The sequence below is a fragment of the Hemitrygon akajei genome, chromosome 12 (assembly GCF_048418815.1).
Source record: "Hemitrygon akajei chromosome 12, sHemAka1.3, whole genome shotgun sequence".
NCBI lineage: Eukaryota > Metazoa > Chordata > Chondrichthyes > Myliobatiformes > Dasyatidae > Hemitrygon > Hemitrygon akajei.
In genome coordinates, this window is record NC_133135.1 from 4,887,019 (window position 1) to 4,903,435 (window position 16,417).

Genomic DNA, 16,417 nt, shown 5'->3' on the forward strand with positions numbered 1-16,417 from the left:
CCTTATTTTTATATTCTAATCTTCTTGAGATGAATGGCAACATTGTAATTGCTTTCCTCACAAATTAAACCTGCAAATTAAACTTCAAGATATCTGCATAAGGATTCCCAAGTCCCTTTGCACCTCAGTTTTTTTTTGCATTTTCTCTTTGTTTAGAGAATAGTCAATTCTTTAATTTCTTCTACCAAAGTGCATGGCCAAACACTTCCTGACAATGTATTCCATCTGTCATTTCTTTTCCCATTCTCCTATTTTGTCTAAGTCCTTCTGTAGGCTCTCTACTTCCTCAAAACTACCTGCCCCTCCGTCTGTCTTCATATTGTCTGCAAACTTTGCATCAAAGCCATCAATTCCATCATCCAAATCATTGACGTATACCGTAACTTAAAAAGAATTGGTCCCAACACAGGCCCCTGTGGAACATCACTAGTCAACAGCAACCAGCCAGAAAAGTTTCCCTTTATTCCCACTCTTTGCTTCCTGCAAACCAGCCACTGCTTTATCCATGCTAGAAACTTTCCTGTAATACCACGGGCTCGTAGCATATTAAGCAGCCTCATGTGTGATACCTTGTCAAGGACCTTCTGAAAATCCAAGTACTCAACATTCCTTGATTCTCCTTTCTCATTTCTTCAAAGAACTCCAAAAAATTTGTCAGAAAACTATGTTAACTCTGGCTTATTTTATCTTGTGCATCCAAATACCCTGAGACCTCATCATTAATAATCAACTCCAACATCTTCCCAAACTGAGGTCAGACTAATTGGCCTTTAGTTTCCTTTCTTCTGCCTCTCTCCATTTTGAAGACTGGAGTGACATTTGCAATTTTCCATCTTCCAGAACCATTCTAGAATCTAGTGATTCTTATAAGATCATTATTAATGCCTCCACAATCTCTTCAGCCACCTCTTTCAGAACTCTGGGGTGTACAACATCTGGTTCAGGGGACTTATCTACCTTCAAACCTTTTAGTTTCCCAAGAACCTTCTATTTAGTTATAGTAACTTCACACAATGCATGACCACAACACCTGAAACTTCCACCATACTGCTAGTGTCTTCCACCATATAGACTGATGCAAAATACTTATTCAGTTCATCTGCCATTTCATTGTCCCTCATTTCCTGTTCTCCAGCATAATTTTGCAGTAGTCCAATATCCACTCTTGCCTCTTTTACATTTTATGTATCTGAAGAAACTTTTGGTATCTTCTTTAATATTATTTGCTAACTTACTTTCATATTCCATCTTTACCATAATAGTTTTTTTGCTGCCTTCTTTTGGTTTTTAAAAGCTTCCTGATCCTCTAACTTCCCGCTAATGTTGCTATATTGTATGCCCTCTCTTTGGCTTTTATGATGGCCTTGACTTCTCATTAGCCACGGTTGTGTCATTTTTCCTTTCAAATACTTCTTTCTCTTTGGGATGTACATATCCTGTGCATTCCAAATCACTTTCAGAAATTCCAGCCATTGGTGCTCTACTGTTATCCCTGCCCCAGTACTTGTTTCCAATCAATCTGGCCAGCTCCTCTCTCATGCCTCTGTAATTCCCTTTACTCCACCGTAATACTGATAGATCTGTCTTTATCTTCTCAAATTTCAGTGTAAATTCGATCACATTATGATCACTTTCCCATAAGGGTTCTTTTACCTTATGGTCTCTAATCAATTCTGGTTCATTGCATAACACCCAATCCAGAATAGCTGATGCTCAGGTGGGCTCAACCATGAGCCGCTCTAAAAAGCCATCTCGTAGGGACTCTAGAAATTCCCCCTCCTGGAATCCAGCACCAGTCTGATTTTTCCAATCTGCCTGCATTTTGAAATCCCCCATGACTATTGTAACATTGCTCTTTTGGCTGCATTTTCTATTTCCCATTGTAATTTGTAGGCCATGTCCTTACTATTATTTGGGGGTCTGTCTACATCTCCCATCAGGGTGTTTTATCCTTGCAGTTCCTTTGATCTATCCACAATGATTCATCACCATCTGACCTCATGTCACCTCTTTCTAATGATGTGATTTCAACTTTTACCAACAGAGCAACACCACCCCTCTGCCTTCCTGCCTGTCCTTCTGATACAATGTGTGTTCTTGGATATTAAGCTCTGAGCTGTAACCTTCTTTCAGCTGTGATTCAGTGATGCCTACATCATATCTGCCAATCTACAGCTGCAAGTTCATCAACCTTATTCTGCATTCAAATATAATACCTTCAGTCCTGTATTCACCCTTTTTAATTCCATCTGCCTTCTGCATTGCAGTTCATCCTGTTGACTGGAATTTTGCCCTATCAGCAGCCTCCCCTCACTACACATTGCCTCTGTTTGTAAACCAGCTCCCTCATCTTCATCACTGTTATCCACCTTTCCTACAATACTTCTTGCATTGAAATACAGGCAGCTCAGGACGCCAGTCACACCATGCTCAACCTTTTGATTCCTAACTTTGTCTGAGGTCTTACCAACATCTGCCTCCACAACCTCTCCACTAACTGTTCTGGCACTCCCCTGCAACTCGAGTTTAAACCCCACAGTGCATCATTAACAAACCCTCCTGCAAAGATATCAGACCCCATCAGTTCACTGTCCCTTCTGTGCAAACTGTCCCTTCTGTACAGGTCCCACCTTCCCCAGAAGAGAGACTAATAATCCAACACCAACTCCTTAGCCATGTATTAACTGTTTAACTTTCCTCACTAGCTCATGGCACAAGGAGCAATCTTGAGCTCACAACCCCGGAAGTCCTGCCCTTTAACTTAGCACTTAACTCCTTGAACTCCCTCTGCAGAACCTCATCACCTGTCCTACCCATAACACCATAAGACAAAAGAGCAGAATTAGACCATTAAGCTCACCGAGTCTACTCCACCATTGCATTATGGCTGCCCCTGGATCCCAATCAACCCCTTACACCAGCCTGCTCGCCATATTCTTTGATGCACTGACCGATCAGGAAATGGTGGGATGTGGGAGGGCACTGGAGCAGCCAGGGAAACTCAGGTGGTCACAGGGAGAATGTGCAAACTCCACACAGAGTTTGGCTCTCTTGAGCCATGAGGTAGCAGCTCTCCCTACTGCACTACTGTCTAACCTTGTTAACAACAAGAGATAATCAATTTAAGATAATTAAAGGGAAGTTATTTTTCATGCAATCAGTGGTGAAGTTCTGATGAACATTTCTGCACCTGAAACCTTAACTGTTTCTTTCTCCACAGATGCTGCCTGACCTGTTGAGTGTGCATGCCCAGCACTGTCTTTTTATTTCAGATTTTCAGTGATGGGGTTCTGGTCTGCCTCGGGACATTATAACTGATACGGTTCTGTTAAACCTGTTTGTCGGGTCCTAATGTAACTGCATTCTTCATGAACTGATATCATTTCCACAGGGAGACCTTGGTGATGTTGGGCTAACCGGGGTCGCTGGGAAACCTGGACCTCGAGGAGCTCCTGGTGAACCTGGCCCAGTGGGTGACAGAGGTCAACGAGGTCCTAAGGTAATTAAACCTAACTGCATTACTGTGATAGTACTGGGATCCGCTGCATAAGACAATCCCTGCTCTTCAAGTGTAGACCATCTGGTTATGCAAACGGTGTTCAATTTCGACAAATGTGAAGTGTTACAATTTGGAAAGGAAAAATTTGTTAGGACTTTCACTGTGAAGGGCAGAGCACGGGGCAGCATTGTAGAGCGTTGGCTGAAAGCGGAGTCACCGATAGACAGGGTGGTGAAAAGGGCTTTAGTCAGGGTATGGAGTATCGGAGTTCGTCAGTCAGGGTATGGAGTATCGGAGTTCGTCAGTCAGGGTATGGAGTATCGGAGTTCGTCAGTCAGGGTATGGAGTATTGGAGTTCGGTCGGTATGTTACAAGACATTAGCGAGGTCACAAGTGGAATATTATGTTCAGCTTTGGACACCCTCCTGGAGGAAAAATGTCCTTAAGCTGGAAAGAACGCAGAGCAGATTTACAAAAATGGTGTGAGACTTAAGACACTGAGTTATGGAGAGAGGATGAGCAGGTTCAAGTTCAAATTTAATTATCATTCAAACACACACAGAAGAACAGCCAAACGAAACAGCGTTTCTCTGGGACCAAGGTGCAAAGCAGAACCTGCAGTCACACACAGTGCACAGTGCATATAGCACATATATTTATGATAGCAGAAAAACACATTGTAACAATAATCCAGTCCAAGTCACTGAGTGTCATGGACTGTAGATTAATGGTGCATGGATGTTGTCCTGGAGCCATGTTTCTGCGAGATCAAGGATGCAGCAGTTCCTCACCTCACACCCATCCAGCCACAGACAAGTGCAATCCAGCTTGGCTTTCACTAGCATACAGCACGATCCAGTGTCTCGTTCATTCTCGTTCACTTTCAAGAGAGAGGGAGACTGGAACTGGGCACGGTGTTCCCAGAGTGATACGGAGACCGGTACTGTGCACGGTGTTCCCAATGTGATACGGAGACTTAAACTGTGCACGGTGTTCCCAGTGTGATATGGAGACTGGAACTGAGCACGATGTTCCCAGTGTGATATGGAGACTGGAACTGAGCATGGTGTTCCCAGTGTGGTATGGAGACTGGAACTGTGCACGGTGTTCCCAGTGTGATATGGAGTCCGGAACTGTGCACGGTGTTCCCAGTGTGGTATGGAGACCGGAACTGTGCACGGTGTTCCCAGTGTGATACGGAGACTGGAACTGTGCATGGTGTTCCCAGTGTGGTATGGAGACTGGAACTGTGCACGGTGTTCCCAGTGTGATACGGAGACTGGAACTGAGCACAATGTTCCCAGTGCGATAAGGAGACTGGAACTGAGCACGATGTTCCCAGTGTGATATGGAGACCGGAACCGTGCACGGTGTTCCCAGTGTGATATGGAGTCCGGAACTGAGCACGATGTTCCCAGTGTGATATGGAGACTGGAACTGAGCACAATGTTCCCAGTGTGATATGGAGTCCGGAACTGAGCACGATGTTCCCAGTGTGATATGGAGACCGGAACCGTGCACGGTGTTCCCAGTGTGATATGGAGACTGGAAATGAGCATGGTGTTCCCAGTGTGATACGGAGACCGGAACTGTGCATGGTGTTCCCAGTGTGGTATGGAGACCGGAACTGTCACGGTGTTCCCAGTGTGGTATGGAGACTGGAACTGTGCACGGTGTTCCCAGTGTGATATGGAGTCCGGAACTGTGCACGGTGTTCCCAGTGCGATATGGAGACTGGAACTGTGCACGGTGTTCCCAGTGTGATATGGAGACCGGAAATGTGCACGGTGTTCCCAGTGTGATATGGAGACTGGAACTGTGCACGGTGTTCCCAGTGTGATATGGGGACTGGAACTGTGCACGGTGTTCCCAGTGTGATATGGAGACCGGAAATGTGCACGGTGTTCCCAGTGTGATATGGAGACTGGAACTGAGCACGATGTTCCCAGTGCGATATGGAGAATGGAACTGTGCACGGTGTTCCCAGTGTGATATGGAGACCGGAACTGTGCACGGTGTTCCCAGTGTGATACGGAGACTGAAACTGTGCATGGTGTTCCCAGTGTGATATGGAGACCGGAACTGTGCACGGTGTTCCCAGTGTGATATGGAGACTGGAACTGAGCACGATGTTCCCAGTGTGGTATGGAGACTGGAACTGTGCACGGTGTTCCCAGTGTGATACGGAGACCGGAACTGTGCATGGTGTTCCCAGTGTGGTATGGAGACCGGAACTGTCACGGTGTTCCCAGTGTGGTATGGAGACTGGAACTGTGCACGGTGTTCCCAGTGTGATATGGAGTCCGGAACTGTGCACGGTGTTCCCAGTGCGATATGGAGACTGGAACTGTGCACGGTGTTCCCAGTGTGATATGGGGACTGGAACTGTGCACGGTGTTCCCAGTGTGATATGGAGACCGGAAATGTGCACGGTGTTCCCAGTGTGATATGGAGACTGGAACTGTGCACGGTGTTCCCAGTGTGATATGGAGACTGGAACTGAGCACGATGTTCCCAGTGCGATATGGAGACTGGAACTGTGCACGGTGTTCCCAGTGTGATATGGAGACCGGAACTGTGCACGGTGTTCCCAGTGTGATACGGAGACTGAAACTGTGCATGGTGTTCCCAGTGTGATATGGAGACCGGAACTGTGCACGGTGTTCCCAGTGTGATATGGAGACTGGAACTGAGCACGATGTTCCCAGTGTGGTATGGAGACTGGAACTGTGCACGGTATTCCCAGTGTGGTATGGAGACTGGAACTGTGCACGGTGTTCCCAGTGTGGTATGGAGACTGGAACTGTGCACGGTGTTCCCAGTGTGATATGGAGACTGGAACTGTGCATGGTGTTCCCAGTGTGATACGGAGACTGGAACTGAACACAATGTTCCCAGTGCGATAAGGAGACTGGAACTGAGCACGATGTTCCCAGTGTGATATGGAGTCCAGAACTGTGCACGGTGTTCCCAGTGTGATATGGAGACCGGAACTGTGCACGGTGTTCCCAGTGTGATACGGAGACTGAAACTGTGCATGGTGTTCCCAGTGTGATATGGAGACCGGAACTGTGCACGGTGTTCCCAGTGTGATATGGAGACTGGAACTGAGCACGATGTTCCCAGTGTGGTATGGAGACTGGAACTGTGCACGGTATTCCCAGTGTGATATGGAGACCGGAACTGTGCACGGTGTTCCCAATATGATACGGAGACTGGAACTGTGCACGGTGTTCCCAGTGTGGTATGGAGACTGGAACTGTGCACGGTGTTCCCAGTGTGGTATGGAGACTGGAACTGTGCACGGTGTTCCCAGTGTGATATGGAGACCGGAAATGTGCACGGTGTTCCCAGTGTGATATGGAGACTGGTACTGTGCACGGTGTTCCCAGTGTGATATGGAGACTGGAACTGAGCACAATGTTCCCAGTGTGATATGGAGACTGGAACTGTGCACGGTTTTCCTAGTGTGATATGGAGACCGGAACTGTGCACGGTGTTCCCAGTGTGATATGGAGACCGGAACTGTGCACGGTGTTCCCAGTGTGATATGGAGACTGGAACTGTGCACGGTGTTCCCAGTGTGGTATGGAGACTGGAACTGTGCACGGTGTTCCCAGTGTGGTATGGAGACTGGAACTGTGCACGGTGTTCCCAGTGTGATATGGAGACCAGAACTGTGCACTGTGCTCCCAGTGTGTTATAGAGACCAGAACTGTTGTGGTACTCCTTGTGTGATATGGAGATTGGAACAGTTCTCAATACTTAAAGCTTCTCTATTTTTTGAACCATGCCAAAGAGTGGCTTTCGTATCTTTGCAGGGGGAGCCAGGTATGCCGGGACAACAAGGTTTCCAAAATACTCACCGGGGTCGACCAGGAGTTCAGGGAGACCAAGGATCCATGGGGGAGCCTGGTGCTAAAGGTCAGAAGGTACGTTTTACCACAGTACCTCCCTCACTACTGTCCCTTTCTTTAAAAAATATACAAAACTTTATTAAAATAGAAGACATACAAAGGTTAGGGGTTGCAATAAAGAATGAGAGACAGGTTTATCACTGGTGTATGTTGTGAAATTTGTTAACGTAGCAGCAGCTGAATAATGCAATACATAATAATTGAAAAATCCATGTGAATTACAGTAAATATATATTAAATATTAAAGTTAAATAAGCAATGCAAACATTAGAAATGAAGAAGTAGTGAGCTAGTGTTCATGGGTTCAATGTCCGTTCAGAAATGTGAGGCAGAGAGGAAGAAGCTGTTCCTGAATCATTACGTGTGTGCCTTCAGGCTTCTGTACCTCCCCCCGGATGGCAGCTCTGAGAAGGGGCCATGTCCTGGGTAGTGGGAGTGCTGACTGAACACATAATGATGGCATGGCCTCCGTCTGTGGACACCTTGTAGGAATGCAGCACCGGAAGATGGGCAGGCAGTTGCCTCACACAGGACCCTCAACACCAGACTGCTGCTGTGACCATCTTGCTAACAGCTGGCTAGCAGGAGCAGGCCTCTTTGCCCTGAGCTTATACACCCCTAACAGGGCTTTCAGGAACTCCCTGAAACAGTCGCTCCGTTCCGAATCCGTGCCCTTCCTTCTAATGATGGTGAGGATTGATCGCATGACTACAGGCAGGTCCGTCCATTGGTCAGTGGCTAGTCAGACCCCACCCCCACTGTCCCGTTCCCACACACTCACCCCAGTCCTCACCCTCACTGTCCCATTCCCACACACTCACCCCAGTCCTCACCCTCACTGTCCCATTCCCACACACTCACCCCAGTCCTCACCCTCACTGTCCCGTTCCCACACTCACCCCAGTCCTCACCCTCACTGTCCCGTTCCCACACTCACCCCAGTCCTCACCCTCACTGTCCCATTCCCACACACTCACCCCAGTCCTCACCCTCACTGTCCCGTTCCCACACTCACCCCAGTCCTCACCCTCACCCCAGTCCTCACCCTCACTGTCCCATTCCCACACACTCACCCCAGTCCTCACCCTCACTGTCCCGTTCCCACACACTCACCCCAGTCCTCACCCTCATGTCCCGTTCCCACACATTCACCCCAGTCCTCATCCTCACTGCCTCATTCCCAGACTCACCCCAGTCCTCACCCTCACTGTCCCGTTCCCACACTCACCCCAGTCCTCACCCTCACTGCCTCGTTCCCACACTCACCCCAGTCCTCACCCTCACTGACCCGTTCCACACTCACCCCAGTCCTCACCCTCACTGTCCCATTCCCACACACTCACCCCAGTCCTCACCCTCACAGTCCCATTCCCACACACTCACCCCAGTCCTCACCCTCACAGTCCCATTCCCACACTCACCCCAGTCCTCACCCTCACTGTCCCGTTCCCACGGTCACCCCAGTCCTCACCCTCACTGTCCCGTTCCACACTCACCCCAGTCCTCACCCTCACTGTCCTGTTCCCACACTCACCCCAGTCCTCACCCTCACTGTCCCGTTCCCACACACTCATCCCAGTCCTCACCCTCACTGTCCTGTTCCCACACACTCATCCCAGTCCTCACCCTCACTGTCCCGTTCCCACACACTCATCCCAGTCCTCACCCTCACTGTCCTGTTCCCACACTCACCCCAGTCCTCACCTTCACTGTCCCGTTCCCACACTCACCCCAGTCCTCACCCTCACTGTCCCGTTCCCACACACTCACCCCAGTCCTCACCCTCACTGTCCCGTTCCCACACTCACCCCAGTCCTCACCCTCACAGTCCCGTTCCCACACACTCACCCCAGTCCTCACCCTCACTGTCCCGTTCCCACACACTCACCCCAGTCCTCACCCTCACTGTCCCGTTCCCACACACTCACCCCAGTCCTCACCCTCACTGTCCCGTTCCCACACTCACCCCAGTCCTCACCCTCACTGTCCCGTTCCCACACACTCACCCCAGTCCTCACCCTCACTGTCCTGTTCCCACACTCACCCCAGTCCTCACCCTCACTGTCACATTCCCACACGCTCACCCCAGTCCTCACCCTCACTGTCCCGTTCCCACACACTCACCCCAGTCCTCACCCTCACTGTCCCGTTCCCACACTCACCCCAGTCCTCACCCCCACTGTCCTGTTCCCACACACTCACCCCAGTCCTCATCCTCACTGTCCCGTTCCCACACTCACCCCAGTCCTCACCCTCACTGTCCCGTTCCCACACACTCACCCCAGTCCTCACCCTCACTGTCCCGTTCCCACACTCACCCCAGTCCTCACCCTCACCCCAGTCCTCACCCGCACTGTCCCGTTCCCACACTCACCCCAGTCCTCACCCTCACTGTCCCGTTCCCACATTCACCCCAGTCCTCACCCTCACTGACCCGTTCCCACACATTCACCCCAGTCCTCACCCTCACTGACCCGTTCCCACACTCACCCCAGTCCTAACCCTCACTGTCCCGTTCCCACACTCACCCCAGTCCTCACCCTCACTGTCCCATTCCCACACTCACCCCAGTCCTCACCCTCACTGTCCCGTTCCCACACTGTCGCACCAGTACACTTTCGAAGATGAGTTGTGGGCCGTATCAAAGCTGGTTATGAATCACCATCCAGGGTCAAGATTGAGGATTTTCCTGAGTGCTGTAATAACAACAACCTCTGGCTCAATGTCAGTATGACCAAGGAACTGATTGTAGACTTGATGAGAGGGATACCAGAGGTCCTCACTGGAGGGTCGGTGATGGAGAGGATCGGCAACTTTCAGCTCCTGCGTGTTACTATCTCCAAAGAGCTGTCCTGGACCCAGCTTGGCCAGGGATTCACGGCAGCACCTCTAATTCCTCCGGAGTCTGTGGACATTTGGCATCTCACTTCAACCTTTGATAAACTTCCTAGTGTGTTGACTGGCTACATTATGGCCTGGTATGGAAACACCAATATCCTTGAATTAAAAATCCTACAAACAATAATGGATACCACCTAGTACGTCACAGGTAAAGTCCTCCCAACCATTGAGCACATCTATGTGAAATAGGAAAGCTGCATCCATCATCAGGAATGCCCATCACCCAGACCATGAACATTTCTTGCTGCTGCCATCAGGTCGAAAGTACAAGTGCCTCAGGTCTCGCACCACCAGGTACAAGAACAGTTACTACCCCCCAAACATCAGGCTCTTGTACAAAGGGGATAACTACACTCAAATGTGCACCCTTTGAGATGTTCCCACAACCAATGATCTCACTTTTAAGATTCTATCTCATTAACTCATATTCTCATTATTTATTGCTATGTATTTATCTGCCTACAAGATGGCTTTTTGGTATAGTTTGTCATTAATCCTACTAGGGGATCAGCTATACTGAATTGGGTGTTATATAAACGAACCAGAGGTGATTTGAGAGCTTAAGGTAAAAGAACCCTTAGGAGGCAGCAATCACAATGTGATTGAGTTCAACTTGAAAGTAAAGTCTGATGGATGTAGCAGTATTTCGGTGGAGTAAAGGAAGTTACAGTGGTATGAGAGAGGAGTTGACCAAAGTAAATTGGATGGAGATGCTGGCGGGGATGACAGCTGAGCAACAATGCCTTCAGTTTTGGGGGAAAATGAGGAAAGCGCAGGTTAGATGTATTTGAAAAACAAAGAAATACTCAAATGGCAAAATTGTACAACTGTGACTGACAAGAGATATCAAAGCTAATGTAAAAGCAAAATAGAGGGCACACAACAATTAGTGAGAAGACAGGATTAGAAATCTTTTAAAATCCAACAGAGAGCAACTAAAAGAATCATTAGGAGGGAAAAGATGAAATATGAAAGCAAGCTAGCAAACAATATCAAAGTGGATAGTAAAATCTTTTTCAAATATTAAAAAATAAAAGAGAAATAAGAGTGGATATAGGACTATGAGAAAATGAAGCCAGAGAAATAATAACAGGACAAGGAGAAGGCAGATGAATATTTTGCAGCAGTCTTCACTGTGGAAGACACCAGCAGTGTGCCAGGTATTGAAGGGTGTGAGGGAAGAGAAGGGGTGCAGGTACTATTATAAGGGGGTAGGTGCTCAAAAAGCTGAAAGTCACCCGGGCCAGATGAAGTGCATCCCAGGGTTCTGATAGAGGTAGCAGTAGAGATTGCAAATGTCTCTCCATTCTTTAAGAAAGGAGGGAGACAGCAGAAAGGAAATTATAGACCAGTTAGCCTGACCTCAGTGGTTGGGAAGATGTTGGAGTCAATTGTTAAGGGGAGGTGATGGAGTACTTGGTGACACAGGGCAAGATAGGACAAAGTCAGCACGGTTTCCTTCAGGGAAAATCCTGCCTGACAAATCTGTTGTAATTCTTTGAGGAAATTACATGTAGGATAGATAAAAGGGATGTAGCGGATGTTGTATACTTGGACTTTCAGTGGGCCTTTGTAAAGATGCGATACATGAGGCTGCTTTCGAAGTTAAGAGCCCATGGCATTACAAGAAAGTTACTGGCATTGTTAAAGCATTGGTTGATTGGCAGGAGGCAGCAAATGGGAATAAAAGGATCCTTTTTTGGTTGGCTGCCAGTGACTAGTGGTGTTCCACAGGGGTCAGTGTTAGGACTGCTTCTTTTTATGCTGCATATCAATGATTTAGATGCTGGAATAGATGGTTTTGTTGCCAAGTTTTCAGATGATATGAAGATTGGTGGAGGGGCAGTAGTGTTGAGGAAACAGGTAAGATGCAGAAGGACTGATAGATTAGGGGAATGGGCAGGAAAGCAGCAAATGAGATAATGATAGAAAATGCATGATCATGCACTTTGGTAGTAGAAATAAATGTGCAGACTCTTTTCTAAACAGGGAGGAAATCCAAAAATCTGAGATGCAAAGGGACTTTGGAGTCCTTGTGCAGAGCACCTTAAAGATTAACTTGCAGGTAGAGTCGGTGGTAATGAAGGCAAATGCCATGTTACATTAATTTCAAGAGGTCTTGAACACAAGAACAGGGATGTGATGCTGAGGCTTTATAAGGCATTAGAGAGGCCTCACCTTGAGTATTGTGAACAGTTTTGAGCTCCTCATCTTAGAAAAGATTTGCTGGCATTGGAGAGGGTTCAGAGGAGGTTCACAAGAATGATTCCAGGAATGAAAGGGTTATCATAAGAGGAACATTTGATAACTCTGGGTCTGTACTCACTCGAATTTAGAAGGATTGGGGGAGGGATCTTATTGAAACCTTTTGAATATGGAAAGGCCTAGACAGAGTGGATGTGGAAAGAATGTTCCCATGGTGGGGGAGTCTAGGACAAGAGGGCACAGCCTCAGGATAGAGGGGTGTCCATTTAAAACAGAGATGTGGAGAAATTTCTTTAGCTAGAGGGTAGTGAATTTGTGGGGAATTTATTATCACATGCAGCTTTGGGGGCTGGGTCTTTGGGTGTATTTAAGGCAGAGATTGATCAGTTCTTGATTGGACATGGCATCAAAGGTTACATGGAGAAGGGGTTAAGGATGGGGAAAGAAGGATCAGCCATGATTGAATAGAGGAGCAGACTCAATGGGCCAAATGACCTAATCCTGCTCCTATGTCTTATGGTCTTATTTATATTTGCATTTGCACAGTTTGATGTCTTCTGCACTCTGGTTGATCTTTCACTGATCCCGTTATAGTTACTATTCTATAGATTCATTGAGCACAGCCACATGAAAATGAATAGCAGGTTGTGTATGGTGACATACGTGTACCTTGATAATAGATTTACTTTGAACTTTATTAATTCCCTTAATGAGCACATGCTCCCATTGACCATATAGATTTCCCCCCCAGGTGCTCCAGTTCCCTCCTACATCGGAAAAGCGCGTGGGTTGGTGAGTTAATTGACTGCTGTAAATTATCCCCAGTGTGAGGGTGAGGGGTGGAATCTGGGGGAAGTTGAAGAAATGGGGGGGAGAATAGAATAGGATCGGTGTTGGAATGGTGTCAATAGGTGGCTGATTGTCGGTATGTACGTCACGGGCCGAAGGCTGTGCCTGCACACTCTTGGGCAAGTTGGTTGTTAACGCGAGTGACACATTACAAAATTTGAAGTTCAATGTCAATTAATTATCACAGTATGTATATGTCACCAGATACTACTCTGAGATTAATTTTCTTGTGGGACTTCACAGTAGCACAAAGAAATACAATAGGTACAAATAAAGACAGACAATGAACCAATGTTTAAAAGAAGACAAACTGTGCAAATACAAAGAAAAAGCACAAAAATAAATAAATAATATTGAGAGCATGAGTTGCAGAGTCTTTGAAGGTGAGTCCATAGATCGTGGAATGACTTCAGAGCTGAGGTGAGTGAAATCATCCATGCTGGTTCAAGACCCTGATGGCTGGGGCATTAACTGTTCCTGAACCTGGTGATGTAGATTCTGAGGCTCCTATGCCTTCAGCCTAATAATAGAGGGGTACTGAAGTCCAAGGTAAATTTATTAATAAAATACATTTTTGTCACTAAATACTACTGTGAGATTCATTTTCTTTAGAATCAATGAAAAACTACATACGAACATAAGACGTAGCAGCAGAATTAGACCATTTGGCCTATCGAGTCTTGCTCCGCCATTTCATCATGGCTGATCCATTTTCCTTCTCAGTCCCAATCTCCTGCCTTCTCCCTATATCCTTTCATCTCCTGACCAATTAAGAATCTATCAACATCTGCCTTAAATATACGCAATGACTTGGCCTTGGTCTCCAAAGTCACCTGCGGCAACAAATTCCACGGATTCACCATTCTCTAGCTGAAGAAATTCCTCCTAATGTCTATTCTAAATGGACATGTCTGTATTCTGAGGCTGTGTCCTCTGGGCGTTAAACTCTCCCACTATAGGCAACATCCTCTCCATATCCACTCTATTGAGGCCTTCCAACATTTGTTAGGTTCTAATGAGATCATCCCTCATTCTTCTGAATTCCAGTGAATACAGGCCCAGAGCCATCAAATACATTTTATATGACAAGCCATTCAATCCTGGAATCATTTTCTTGAACCTCCTTTGAAGCCTCTCCAGTTTCAGCACATCCTTTCTAATATAAGAGGCCCAAAGCTGCTCACAATACTCCAAGCGAGGCCTCACCAGTGCTTTGTAAACTCTCAACATTACATCCTTGGTTTCATATTTTTGTCCTCTTGAAATAAATGCTAATATCATATTGAAAGTGTTGATTAATCTTTTTTATCAAAGTACCACAATTAACATGTAAATATTGCATGAGTCAAAGACAGACAGACCACCAGTGTGCATAAGAAGACAAAACTGTGAAAATACAAACAAAATATAATAATAATAATAATAATAATAATAATAATAATAATAATGAGAGTTGGTGCATGGCCAAGTGGTTAAGGAGTTGGTCTAGTAATCTGAAGGTTGCTAGTTCGAGCCTCAGCTAAGGTAGCGAGTTGTGTCCTTCAGCAAGGCACTTAACCACACATTGCTCTGCGACGACACCGGTGCAAAGCTGTATCGGCCCTTGCACAACATCGACCCTTGGACAACATCGACCCTTGGACAACATCGGTGGCATGGAGAGGGGAGACTTGCAGCACGGGCAACTGCCGGTCTCCCGTACAACCCTGCCCACTTTCCTGGAAACTTTCCAAGGCGCAAATCCATGGTCTCTTGAGACTAACAGAGGCCTATATATAAAAATAACTGAGCAAATGAATAATACTGTGAACATGTTGTAGAGTCTTTGAAAGTGAGATCATAAATTATGGAAGCAGTTCAGTGTTCAGCTGAATGAGTGAAGTTATCCCCTCTGATCCAAGAGCCTGGTGGTTGAGGTGTGATCACAGTCCCTGAACCTAGTGGTGTGGGACCTAGACTTAATTAGTACCTCCTTCCCAATGGCAGCAGTGAGAAGAGAGCATGTTCCCTGTATGTTTTGATATAGATGTAATAAATAAACTTGAATCTTGAATCTTGAAGGTGGTAACTTGCTCAGTATTGAAGTGTACACCTGCTGTTTCAGGGTGATATTGGCGACCAAGGTTTGAGAGGCTTCCCGGGTTTCATTGGCCCAAAGGTACGTTAATCTTATCATCATCATTTAATCTCTCATCATTCCTGAAGATCGTTACAGCTCTGGTCAATACACCACTGCATACAAAGCCCTCTCATGTGACTGATATTCACCAAAGGGAGGGGCATTCAGAATAACACACACAAAATCCAGCAGGTCAGACAACGTCTATGAGGGGAATAAACAGTTGATGATTGGACTGATACTCTTTATCAGAATTGGAAAGGAAGAGCGAAGAAGACAAGCTAGAAGGTGATAAGTGAAGCCCGATGTGTGGGGGATGGGGTGGTGGGGTGAAAAGCTGGGAGGTGATAAGGCTGAAGAAGAATGAATTGATAGGAGAGGAGAGTGGACCATGGGAGAAAGGGAAGGAGGAGGGACACCAGGGGGAGGTGATGGCAGATGAAGAGAAGAGGTAAGAGGACAGAGTAAGAGGAATTAAAGAAGAGGGAATAGGGAGGGGAAGAAATTACCAGAGGTTAGCAAAATCAATGTTCTTTCCATCGGGTTGGAAATTACTGAGATGGAATATGTCTTATTTACTTACTGCCCATTACGCTGTTGGCATTTTGAGTAGCAAAGAGCAATGAAGGTCCCCCATCTCTGTCTGTCTTTCACCCTTTTCCCTACTTTGCCGAGGTGTAGTTCAGGATTCTCATTTCTGCCTCTATGGTGTGACATCAGCTAGTATCTGGTCTCCCACATTTCCTCCTCCCTTCCAATGAAGTGCTGCTTTGATGAGGGAGTTGCCTCTTTTCTGGACAGAATATGAGTTCTCGGGATATTTAGAGAACTGTTTCTTTTGTGCAGGGTTAGGAGTGAGGGGCAGAGGCCATGCAGGTGCTCCTGTGGTCTCCAAGTGTGGCCCTGGGCAAGTAGCTGAGAGTGTAG

General features: G+C 46.8%; 1 protein-coding gene across 4 annotated transcripts in view; it reads left to right on the top strand.

Moving 5' to 3' along the window:
• Positions 1-16,417, top strand: part of LOC140736680 (uncharacterized) — a 493,430-nt gene that overhangs the window by 406,234 nt on the left and 70,779 nt on the right. For 3 of the 4 annotated variants that reach the window (XM_073062505.1, XM_073062507.1, XM_073062506.1), the window contains 3 exons: positions 3,392-3,499; positions 7,321-7,431; positions 15,476-15,529. In XM_073062505.1, the coding sequence (XP_072918606.1) occupies positions 3,392-3,499; positions 7,321-7,431; positions 15,476-15,529 (273 nt within the window). The remainder of the gene's footprint in view (positions 1-3,391; positions 3,500-7,320; positions 7,432-15,475; positions 15,530-16,417) is intronic. The other variant, XM_073062508.1, reaches the window with a different exon arrangement.